Consider the following 13,459-nt stretch of genomic DNA (forward strand, 5'->3'; position numbering starts at 1 on the left):
ATAATAGGAAATACTAGATAAATTTTACTATATTCAAGATATTTTCAATTGCTAAGATGTCATATTTTGCAGTTTAGCCAATCATCAATTTACTTGTAAGTGAAATAATGAGGGGAAAGGATACACCTGGCAATGAAACAGCTGAGCAACGAATTGTACAATTACTTTTGGTCCCTTAAAGGGGGGGTGGGTGGGGGGGGGGGCATATAAAAAATGTAATTCCTGTAATTCCTACACAATTCACCTATTTATAACTATATGTATACAGTGGTAGACAGCTAAAATAACAATAACATATAATAATAATGATAATAATGTGTGTCCAAATATTTGTGGACCTGATTTAGAATGTGTACATTAATATAAACCTGGGATTTGCCTTGCAGCCAGCACCACTATTATAGAAAATTAATCAACACCTTCTGACCAATCAAATTTGAGAATTCAACAGCGTTCACATGACATATATCATGTCCTTTTTTAAACTGTATTCACAAATTATGCACATATCCTTTTTTCAGAGTTTCTTTGAAAAATTGAAAAACTTGTAAGTATTTGAAAATTACAAGCTTCTTATAGCTACTATTTGATTATATTCTATATCATGTTTTTGAGAGTTATGCTATTCTTAAATATCTCTGTGCAGACACTGTGGACCTCCTGCTCCACCCAAAAGAACAGGTACAGTCTATTTATATTTTAATAATTTTATGATAAATGAATGACCCAATGATTATAGTCATGCTTATTGGTTATTTGTGCTTATTAACAAAAGTGTGAGGTGTACAGTAATTTGTCAAATTCAAATTAATGGACAGGAATTTGTCAAACATTTTGTCTAGCAAGTACTAATGTATACATTTTGGTAGTTATGGACACGGTTCTTTGTACTGTGGATCTTTGAACACCGGTTAAATACCATGGTTTGTTTTTAATACTGGAATGCTTTCACAAAGATTTTCACAAAGTGACAGTTATCTCTAGTATTTGCTCTACATACCTTCACACCATGTCACTTCTTTCCTTAAATCTAAGTGTTGAATAAACATTTTCCTTCAGTACATTAAATGTTGATGGTGTTTCCTCATTTTCTCCTCGTCTTATATTATATTTTTATGAGAACATGAAACCCCATGATAAATATAAAAAATAAAGGACATCAGGAGAGGGGCAAATATTTTTTCATGGCCCTGTTCATATGTCCACCTTCTAAAATGGGAAGGTGTTTGGAGATGGGTGCCACGGTCACACCACTTGGAAGGGTGATGTTGACCTTGAGAGCTGGAGAGCTAATGCCCAAGTAGCTGCAACACAGATGTCCTGGTGTAGTATGCCTCTTACTATTACTAAGCTAATGGCATATCAGAGTAGGGGCTGAGTGTCTAGCCTGTTAATAGGCCATGGTGGCCAACCTCTGCTTAGTCCAAGGAAAGAAGATTGATCTTCATAGAATGCTGCAAGGTCAATCACCTGGTTCACAAATTTGGGTGAAATAACCTTAGGCCGGAACCCAGGGTTTGGCCAAAATTTAACTCTGGAATCATCTGGTCAACAGTTCATGCAGCGCAAACTTATCACTAAATCATACAGTTCTCCCACCATTTTACTGAAGTGATTGCCAGCATAAACTGTGACTTCAATATCTACATATAGTCTGTCATGGGCTCAGTAGGTAGAGAAAAAGGATAAACATGATATATACTCAGCAAAAAAAGAAATGTCCTCTCACATTCGACTGCTTTTATTTCCAGCAAATTGCTTAGCATGTGTAAATATTTGTATTAACATAAAAACATTCAACAACTGAGACATAAACTGAACAAGCTTCACTCATTATTCCATTTCTGTTCGTCAAATGTCTGTGAAGCTTGTTCAGTTTATGTCTCAGTTGTCAATATAAAAAGGACCAGTCAGTATCTGGTGTAGCTACCAGCTGCTTTAAGTACTACAGTGCATCTCATCTTCATGGACTGCACCAGATTTGTCAGTTCTTGCTGTGAGATGTTACCTCACTCTTCCACCAAGGCAAGTTCTCGATCACATCTGGGGGGGCACACAGTTACATGTAATCTTCCACTGCAAAAACGATCAGCTGCCCTTTCTGTCTCCCTGTAGCACTGTGTTAGGCGTCTTATATTACAGATATTGCAGATTATTATTCTGGCCACATCTGCAGTCCTCATGCCTCCCTGCAGCAGGCCTATGGCATGTTCATGCAGGTGAGCAGGCACCCTAGACATCTTTCATCTGGTGAGTCAATAGAAAGGTCTCTTTAATGTCCTAAGTTATTTTAACTGTGACCTTAATTGCCTACCGCCTGTAAACTGTTAGTGTCTTAAGGACTGTTCCACAGGTGCTTGTGCAATAATTGTTTATGGTTTATTTAACAAGCATGAAAAACATTGTTTAACCCCTTTCCAATAACGATCTGTAAAGCTTATTTGGATTTTACAAAATTATCTTTAAAATACAGTCTCCTGAAAAATGGACATTTCTTTTTTTTTTGCTGAGTATAGTTACACTGGTCCAATGAAATAATGGCCATGCATCATATAGATGTCTTTCAGAATTTATTTTCTCTCTCTCTCTCTTTTCTCAAAATAAAAAAAAATTAAATGTTCAAAATATACATCTCTCTGTCATTTTAAAGTCTCTCAAGCTAGTGTCCACTGCTAAACAGGCCCAAAAACGTTAGCACAGTGGAAATGTGATAAATCCGATACTCTGCAAACATTGTTCATGTAAAAGCACATCAATAACATTATAACACAATATATACAAATAAAAGGAGCAACCACCATGTGCACCTCTTAGATCACATGTAGAATAAGGGTATTGTGGGACTGTATGCATTTCCTTTGCGTCCATGTTAGCTCTGAACCACAATGCTATACTCACGCTCTCAAACTCTGGTCACATGACCCATAACACTCTATATTAAATAAAACCTTACATAAAAGTAAAAAAAAAATTTACCAAAATATTATTTTAAGGAGGTACATTTATCAGTATTACTCTCTGAACATCATATTCATTACATTTTAATCACTCTTTTTAAAGGCTGTATGAACTCAAAGGAACATGAATTTATGACAGAAACCTAAAATAAACATCTCAATGAAACATGTCCTTGTGACAGTTACACGTGACATGGCATTTAAGTTATAGCAAATACATCATCACTGTCACATGCTTATTTGAAGGTCTCAGTATGGTGTGCACACAAGAGCATATCCTGGTATTAAACATTGTCTCTGGTGGTTAGAAGGGGTGAAATAGAACTATCTATTTATATATTTTACTGTTTTAAACTTAAATTAAATTGATTTGTTTTGGAAACATATAGGACTGTTCATATAATTGCAATAGTACCACTGAAAATGGTTTTACCATGTTGTTGGTACTCACTTTTTTGGGACTCACTTTTTTTTTTTTTTTAGATATCAGTGCAGGGTGTGGTTGGTCCGAGGATGAATTAGTAAGTATTGTGGTTGCAAACACAAAGGCTTTTTGCATTCATTTGTTGTCATAATGCAAGTCATTTAGTTCTGTTATTTAGGGGTGAGCACCAAGGGTGCGTAGACACCCTATTGTAATTGTTTGTTTTCTTGTGCTAGTTCTTCTTCTTGTTCTTCTTCTTCTTCTTTTCTTCATCTTATTAGTGTCACATGTAACTTATAAGCATGTGCTTAGAAACTTATACGTTTTTGTTAGGATTTTTCTTCTTCTTCTTCTCTGATAAAACTCCCTCCTGCTACTCAGGCAAGAGAGATGAGACGAATGGTGGCACTATAGAAAATTGTTTTACGTTTTTGCCTCATAACTCAAATACCATAAGTCAAACAGTGAAAATTCTCTCAAACAAAAAACCTTAAGAACCATTTATCTCAGACCACTTAGATTTTTTTTTTTTTTTTTTGTTAATTTGCATAATATGCTAAACCTACTTTTCCTAGGATTTCCTAGAACTTGTCCTAGGATTTTTGTCCTATCTTCACAATTTTGGAGTCAAACTACTCAGCAGAGTGTGACCCTCAGTAATTATCAAAAACATGTTGACGTGTAAACAATATGGCTGCCACATGTCAATTCTAACAATGCAGAGCCTAATTTACTCAAACAACTGTAACTCATGAGAGCTTACATGGATTTGCATGAAAATTCAAAGACATACTTAGTACAATATTCTGAGGTCATATGCAAAGTTTGGGGAATGGTTATACAAAGGGGACAGAGCTAAGGTTAGATAGCTGTTTCTTAGCAGCCTTGAGTCTGATCAGGCTGAAATTTGGTAGTGTGCATCTTATGTGGCAATCTCTAAGTTTATTTGTTGATCAACAAAGTTGTTGTTTACCTAATTACTTAAAAAACATGTCTGCCTTCAGCCAATCAGTTTCAGTTTAATTTCAGTGGGCATTTGACCAGGTTAACATTGAGGTATCATGAAAAAAAAAACTTGAATAGAAGGTTTGGGTATGGACCCACTGCTAGGTGATGCATTGTCATTGAAATTGGCCACTGGCCAAAAACATGTTGACATTTCTAAACAATATGGCCATCATACATCAACCAATTCTGATCAGGCAGAGCCTAATTTACTCAAACAGCTGTAACTCAATGAGGCCTTAAGTGAATAATTTAAGCCTTAATTTGCACAAGACTTGAAATCCATTCACAGAATAAGATTCTGAGTTCATGTGCAAAGTGTGGGGTATGGTCATGTAAAGTGGGTGGAGCTAAGGTCAGATAACTGTTTCTCAAGAACCATAAGTCCAATTGAGCTGAAATTTGGAATGACGTGTCTATGTGCTAATCTGTAAGTGGATTTTAGATGATGATCTAATTACTTTAAAAAAACCATGGCTGCCAATGGCCAATCAGTATTCAGCCAGCAGTTGACAGGGTAAACATTGAGATATCGTCATGAATGTTGATTGGCAGTTTTGGGTTGGGACACACTATTATCTGATGTAATCTCAGTCAAATTGGCAAATTACTATTCATGTTCATGCACCAAAAAGCAAGCATATCTCTTGTAAAATAAGGTATACAGTGAAAATTCTTCTTCGGCTTAATTTGTTTGCACAAACTCTGAAATTGCCTTTTGGACCCTTTAGCTCTACCAACTTAAATTTGTGATCATTTACATAATATGCAAAACCTACTTTTTCGAACTAGTCCTAGGATTTACGTTTATCTAATAATTATCAAAAAAATGTTGATATTTGTAAACAATATGGCCACCATACATCAATCAATTCTAAAGTGGCAGAACTAGATTAGTCAAATAGCTGAAATTCATGATTGGAGATATGGATTTGAAGCAAATGTTAAAGACATGTTCAGTACAAGGATCTGAGGATGCCAGCAAAGATTGGGGTGTGGTCATGCATAAGCTAAGGTCAGATAACTCTTTCTCAATAACTTTAAGTCCTATCAAGCTGAAATTTGTTATGTTGTATAATAGTTCTAATTTGTGATTGAAATTTTGATGACCTAATTAAAAACTTTCTACCATTGGCTAATCGGTCTACTTTCAGCAGGCATTTGACAGAGTTAACAGTGACCTATCATCATGAAACTTGAATAGTAGGTTCAAGTATGTTAGAGTATGGACCCCCATTTGAATTTCTCACTCAAACTGGCCACCAGGGGCACTGTTCATGACATAAAAATTAGAATATCCCTTGGAAAATAAGAGCCACAGTGAACTTTCTTGTTGGTGCTTATTCCTTGGTGTGTTGAAATTTGTAAACAATATGGCTGCCACATGCAAATCAACCCAAGTGGGGTTGAGCTGGTTTACTCAAACAGCTGTACTTCATGAATACCTGCACAGAATTGCAAAAAACTTGAAATGCAAAGGATTCTGAGGTGATTCACAAAGTTTGGAATATAACCATTGAAAAGTTCAATTGAAAGAGCTATTCTGAGAAACCAAAAGTCAGATTGTGCTGAAATTTGGTGTGCTGCATCAGTGTACTAATCTGTAACTGGTTTTTTAGTCACCATTGAATTACTTCAAAAACATGTCTGCCTTCAGCCAATCAGGAGGTGGGGCTAGTTTACAAATAGCTGTAATTCATGATTAGGAATATGGATTTGGGCCGAACTTGACAGACATGTTCAGTACATGGCTCTGCAAAAGTGCAATTCCCCAGCTGTGATCCTTGGAGATTTTTTGGCCACTTGAACCATCCTCCTCACAGTGCTTGTGACAATACACACACACACACGTCCTCTTCCAGGTTGATTCATTACATTTCTAGTTGACTGGAACTTCTTAATTGATGCTGATGGTGGAAATGGGCATTTTCAACGCTTGTGCTGTATTCTTAGAGCCTCTTCCCATTTTGTGAAGCTCAACAACCTTTTGCCGAACAACACAGCTATATTCCTTGGACTTACCCATTGTTATGAATGACTAAGGGAATTTGGCCTATTTGTTACCTCATATATATACCCCTGTGAAACTGGAAGTCATGGTTGAACAATTTCCTGTTCCTAGTCACCCAGGTGTACTAAAAAAAGTTAAATATCAATGGGAATATACTTCAAATATATTTTTCTCATCTGAATTCATAGGGGTGTCAATAATTGTTGCACACCTATATTTAACAAAGATTTTTTGGATAAACCTGTGTTGCATTTGTTTGATATCCATGACAGAGTATTTTTTGTGATTTTTTTTTAACAAAAGATCAAAAGGTTAAAACAATAAAGACAATTTTTCACAGCCTTGTTTGCTCATATTTACCAAGGGTACCAATATTAGTGGAAGTCACCGTATAGCCATGTGAAACAGGAAAAGTCATGGTTGAACATTTTCCTGTTCCTAGTCACCCAGGTGTACTACAATTTTTAAAATTTCAATGGGAATATACTTGAAATGTATTTTTATCATATGAATTCATAGGGGTGACAATATTAGTGGAGGGCAGTATGTATATGTATGTATGTGTGTGTGTGTGTGTGTGTGTGTGTGTGTGTGTATATATATATATATATATATATATATATATATATATATATATATATATATATATATATATAAAATGATATATATATATATATATATATAAAAAGAAGGCATAAAATATATATATATATATATATATATATATATATATATATATATATATATATATGTGTGTGTGTGTGTGTGTGTGTGTGTGTGTGAGAGAGAGAGAGAGAGAGAGAGAGAGAGAGAGATGTATCAGGCGATGATCAGGGCCGATTATATCCTGTCAATAAAAAGAGGGCGGGAAAACACATCGATTTCATGCTGTGTGTGAAGATGATGTCTCTTGTGTGGAATGATGACAAAGCTGCAGTTTGTAAGCTCTGTAATTTCTCACTGCTAAAGTTTTACGGAAACGGGAGTTCACCCAACCATCCCACCCCCGCTCTGCTCGCGCTGAATTAAAGTGCCAGTACACCTTAGATTTAAATGAGTGACAAAAAAAGGTATATATCGCACAGAAAAATATTTGTAGAGTAGTATATTTCATATGCAGTTAATGTTAATATGAGTTAATATCATTAAAAAAAGTTTATATTAGGCCTATATATTACTAGTTTGATGTCAGTGATGAAGTAGAAATGCTTTTATTTGTGGTGAGTGAATGTGAGTAACTGGAGGTATTTTAAAATTCAGTCAATTAATTCTGTTAATGTTAATGCGTTTGCTGTTTATGAGACCAGGTACTGTGAAACAACTCAAAATGGAGAGAATAAAGTTTTTATTTGCATTTCTTTCAGAATTGTGGAATTAATTATTATTATAAAAGAAGGCATAAAAGGCAGATCTATCGGTATCTGTTATCGGTATCAGCCGATATCACTCTGAATAATCGGTTATTGGTGTCAGCTGAGAAATTTAGTATCGGTGCATCTCTAATATATATATATATATATATATATATATATATATATATATATATATATATATATATATATATATATATATATATATTAGAGAATATATATATATATATATATATATATATATATATATATATATATATATATATATAAGGAAACCTTGGAAGCATGGGGAAAACCCTGGAGGTGTGAGGCAAACGTGCTAACCACTAAGCTTAAAATGAGCAAAACTATCTGCCAATAAAACAAGACTATTTCAATCTTGAAATGAGTACAAATGGCTTGAAATAGGTTTAATAATCTTTGATTTGGCTTATTGTAATCTTATAATAGGAAATACTAGATAAATTTGACTATATTCAAGGTATTTCCACTTGCTAAGATGTATTTTTTTGCATTGAAGTTTTCTGTTTGTCTCTGTGTGTGTTTCTGTAGGGTGAGGAAGATGGTGATACATATGAAGCTCCCCCTTGCGAGCGACCTACCATAAAGGTTCAGCATCGGCATGTAGAAGAGAATGTATACCTTGGTACTTCTTGCTAAATCTTTAATTGCATTACACAGATGTTCAGTTATTTTATCAAATCTTCTCCAAATGCCTCTCCTTAGTGGGTGTTTAGTAAATGTATAAAGAATGCATGAATGTATTAAAAACATCATTTTTAATCTCATTGTTTTATGTCTGTAGGCTACCCTGAGAGGCCACCATACTCCACAAATCCCCAAAGACAGGCAGCACCACCACCACGACCAGCCAAGATCACATCAAAAATGGTAATTGTTAAATATTAAGAAAAATGCCTGCTTCTATAGTAGAAGAGTGTTATATGGCATAGGAAACAAAAATGCACGTGCTTCATAAATTAGTGTTATATGGCAGAGGTAACTCAAGGTTATAATACCTAAAAGTGACAGGAAAGCTTTATTTTTTTTTCTAGAAATCGCCTAAGCTGCTACCTGAGCAAGAGGAGTTCTACAGTGATTCCAACAATAGAAAATGTGAGCACTTATTTTAACTTTCAGCTGACAAAACATACTTTTCATTAGTAGATATTTACCATTTGTGCATGTATTTTTTGTGATAAATCTGGGAATTATAAGGTGAAAGGCTAGATTGGGCAGAACAAGACCCAGTTCTGAAACATGTTAACAAACTAGCTTTGTTTAATTTTGATGTGATCAGAATAAATAGTAGTTATAAAAATTGAAGGTAGAATGCATTTTTTTTTTTTTTTTTTTTTTTTTTTAAACTGGCAAACAAATCCAAAACCGACTGAATCAGGCAAGGCATGAGAATCATTAACCAGGAAATCAAAAAGGTTGTGTGTGTGTGTGTGTGTGTGTGTGTGTGTGTGTTGCAGTCATTTATGTAGGCTGCCAAGCAGTTTGGGAATTGTGATTTGCGGTGGCTAGCTTTGTAAAATAAATAAATAAATAAATAAATAAATAAACCTCAAGAAATAATATAGAAATAGTATTGAAATGTTGGGAGTCTAAGAAGTTATTTCTTGCTCTCTGCCTTACTAATGGTATTAGGAGCAATATCAGCTCTAGACTTTATCCTTAGGGGGCTCATCCCCCATGTATGATGATAAACAATGAGGAAATAATTTTGCAGCTGAATTAAACAGTACACAGTCATGTGTATACACTTTTGTGCATGTGTTTGTGTGTGCAAGCTTATACATTATACATATTGAAATATGCAGTCATATCTGGTGTAGTAAACTCTGGTACCTGCAAGGCAAATCTCCTGGGTTGGAAACACACCTCGGTAGTGCCCATAAGGATGAAACACTCCTGGTCATGGTAGGGGCTGATGTGGACAGTCTATTCATATGCCATGATGATGACTTCGGTCACTCAGTGGTCCAGTCTTTGCTTAGACAGTGGAAAACCCTGTGACATCACACCATGACCAATCAACAGCTGGTCTGATGAGTGAATAGCTGCCATGCTTATCAGGCATGCAACCTTCTTGCTGAGGTGAATGCCAGAAGGAAGGCAGTCTTCAGTGATGCCCATTTCAGATCAACTTCTAATTGGGCTTGTAGAGAAAATACTTAAGGGACTCCAACACAAGGAGGACATCCCATGCTGGGGAAGCGTGGTGGGTGGAGATACCTAGTCTCTTAAAAAAAATTGGATAGGAACTTATGAAATCCCAACGAGGTGCCATAAGCTGATGATGCCACAAACATCATTGTAGACAGGGATTTGCCATTGTTCATCAGGTACAGTAAAAAGGTAAACATTCTAGACACTGGGCAGCACACTGGGTCCAGCCAGGGTGCACACCACTTCTGGAATATTCCCACTTAACAGTGTGTAAAGCCCTCATACTAGGGGCCCTAGTACTCAAGATTGTTTCTTGGACTGCTTCATTACAGCCATCAAATTGTTCACTGCTCTGAGGAGCCAAACCAACAGATGCAGAAAGGGTGGCCAGGGATGCCACACCTCTCCATTCATCTGTGACAATAAGTCTGCTCATTGAGAAAGTGGTCAGGGTGCTTCCCACACTAGTGAGAGTAACAGTGGGAAGAGTTGGCCACCTCAGGGCCACAAGCGAAACTCTATGGTTTTACTGCTGAATCCTGTGCAATGTGGGCAGAAGCAGTGGAAGAGATGGAAGTGCATACAGAAGGTCACAAGGCTGGTTGTGGACTAGCATGTCCTGACTGAGAGCCACCTCTGCTGGCTGAACTTTTCCCAGTTCTGTTGCACCATCTCTGTTGCATCCAGTGGCAAGCACCACTCTCCTGAATGTGTTTGTTGTCTCGATAGTAAGCTCCCGTTCCATTGTGCTGAATGGGTAGTTGAATCACCCTCAGTGGAGTCAGCCCTGGGTGAGCCCACTTGAGAAGTTCCCTTGTGAGGTGAAGGGTGACTTTGTGGTATGCTGATGGTTTATATACAGTACCTGACCATCACCATATTGTCTGAACATATTAGGACATGGTGGTGTCTCAGCACTGGTAGAAAGAACTTGAGGGTTGTCACGACTGCTCTCTGTTGTAGTACTGTAGGTTAATGCATTCCCCACTTCACATTATGGTCTCTCCTGTGCCTCTGTTGCACCACTTCTCCCCTCCCATTGATGGAGGCATCCATGGTGATCATCTGTCTCCTGTGGGGAACTGCCCCTAGAATTACACCTTTCATAAGGAAGGCCTGTTCTCTGGGGGAGTCACAAAGAACCCTATCATTGAAGTATGGATGAATCCGGACACCTCTGTCATCAGAGGTAACAAGGCAGCCTGCATGCATGTTGAGAACACCCCACAGGCTGGAGACAGACCAAAGGTTAGAACTTTGAAATGGCACACCTGCCCCAGATAGGTGAACGTCAAGAAACACCTATGAAACATATGAAAGTGTCCACAGGTGAGGCAAGTATAGGAAACGCAGGCACTGCATGGTCATCAAATGAAGCAACAAAACAAAATGCTCTCTCTCTCTCTTTCTCTCTCTCTCACACACAGCAGTATATAGTCAGAAAAGGCTCTCAGAAGCTCTGTACCAGCTCTCTCATTCGTTTTTTTTTTTTTTTCAGCCTTAAACTGCAACACACACAATGTAAATAGAGCCCCTTTAATCACACACAGGTTTATGCTTATTCTTTATGGATGCAAAAAAGTGGCAATGATTTGATTAAGAAATTAGAATTTTAAAAGCCATTGAATTTTTATTAATGAAAATAAAAGACTATTGAATTTATAATTTTGAAATATATTAGGTTGAAAATTACACATCTATATTAATTAATTTACAAACCCAATTCCGAAAAAGTTGGGAAATTATGGAAAATGCTAATACAAAGAGTAGTGATTTGTAAATGTACTTTGACTTTATTTAAAACAAAAAATTTATAAAGACAAGGTATTTGATGTTTTACCTAATCAACTGCATAGTTTTTGAAGGTAAATGTTTATTTTGAAATTGATGCATGCAACATGTTCCAAAATAGTTGGGACAGGGGCAATTTAGGACTAATAATGATGTGACAAGTTGAAATAAGAAGGTGATGTGAAACAGGTGAGGTAATCATGTAATCATAGTATATAAGGAGCCTCCAATAAAGGCCTAGTCCTTCAAGAGCAAGGATGAGTTGAAGCTCACCAATCTGCCAACAGACGTATCAGCAAATAATCCAGCACATTGAGAACAACATTCCCCAAAGACAAATCGGTAGGATTTTGGACAACACCTTATACAGTGCAAAATATAATTAAATGATTCAAGGAATCAGGTCAAATCTCGGTGCATAAAGGGAAAGGCCGAAAACCACTTCTGAATGCATTTGATTCGAAATTCCTCAGACATCAGTGTCTTAAAAACAGTCATGAGTCTGTAATGGAAATCCTTTGGTAAACCTTTGTCAGTCAACACCAATCGCCTCTGCTTCCACAAATGCAAGTTAAGGCTTTACTATGCAAAGCAGAAGCCATACATCAACACTGTCCAGAAATGCCACCGACTTCTCTGGGCTTTGTCTCATCTGAGATGGACAGTAGCACAGTGGAACCATGTTGTATGGTCCAATGAGTCAACATTTCAAATAGTTTTTTGGACAAAACAGTCGTTGTGTTCTCTGGGCCAAAGAGAAAAAGGACCAGCCAAGCTGTTAACAACATCAGGTCCGAAAGCCAGCATATGTCATGGTATGGGGGTGTGTCAGTGCCTGTGAGGGCACCATTAATACAGAAAAATACGTACACATTTTTGAGCAACATATGCAGGACAGCGCCAAACCACATTTGTGCATGGTTGTGTAAGCAGAGAGTGCGAGTGCTAGCATGACCTGCCTACACTCCTGACCTGTCTCCGATTGAGAATGTCTGATGCAAAATAAGGCAACAAAGGCCCTGTACAATTGCACAGCTAAAGAAATGCATAATGGATGAATGGGGCAAAATTCCGCTTGGCAAACTTAACCAACCGGTGTCTTCAGTGCCCAAACGTTTAATAAGTGTTATTAAAAGAGAAGGTGATGTTACTCAGTGGTAAATAGTTGACTGTCCCAACTTTTTTGGAGTGTGTTGCAGTCATCAGATTTGAAATGAGTATATATTTTCAAAAATAAATTCAATTCACAGAGTAAAACATCAAATAATGTGTTAATAATGTGTTTTCAATATAGTACAGGGTGAATTGAATTTTCAAATGAATCTTTTTGTTTGTTTTTTTGCATCTTCCATATTGTCCCTACTTTTTCAAAATTGGGGTTGTATTTTCAGTTTCAGGTTTTCAGTTTCAGTATCTACAGTCATGTGAAAAAATAAGTACACCCCATGGAAATGGTTGGCTTCTTTGACACATTTGGACAAGCAAAAATTTGATCCTCTTTGAAACCGTGCCTATTAATAAAGGTGATACACAAAAAAATAACACATAAAATTTATATTTTGTAGTCATTTTCACATTTTTAAATTAACAACAAAAAACAACAACAGATAAGTTACATGATTAGAACCTGCTTAGTGAGTGCAGGTGTCATTTAAACCTCTCACATCTAGTGTGTGGTGTTCCTTTTGCTATTGAGATGTGTGGTTTCATAATGCCCAAGGGGCAA

At 36.6% G+C, this 13,459-nt stretch overlaps 1 protein-coding gene across 1 annotated transcript in view; it reads left to right on the top strand.

Moving 5' to 3' along the window:
• The window catches only part of si:dkeyp-117b11.1 (B-cell linker protein), an 83,676-nt gene that overhangs the window by 4,999 nt on the left and 65,218 nt on the right, over window positions 1–13,459 (top strand). Inside the window, exons 2-7 of the mRNA XM_053624827.1 lie at window positions 522–547; window positions 647–681; window positions 3,441–3,478; window positions 8,320–8,413; window positions 8,573–8,658; window positions 8,823–8,883. Coding sequence (XP_053480802.1) covers window positions 522–547; window positions 647–681; window positions 3,441–3,478; window positions 8,320–8,413; window positions 8,573–8,658; window positions 8,823–8,883 — 340 coding nt within the window. The remainder of the gene's footprint in view (window positions 1–521; window positions 548–646; window positions 682–3,440; window positions 3,479–8,319; window positions 8,414–8,572; window positions 8,659–8,822; window positions 8,884–13,459) is intronic.

The sequence above is a fragment of the Ictalurus furcatus genome, chromosome 5 (assembly GCF_023375685.1).
Source record: "Ictalurus furcatus strain D&B chromosome 5, Billie_1.0, whole genome shotgun sequence".
Taxonomy (NCBI): Eukaryota; Metazoa; Chordata; class Actinopteri; order Siluriformes; family Ictaluridae; genus Ictalurus; species Ictalurus furcatus.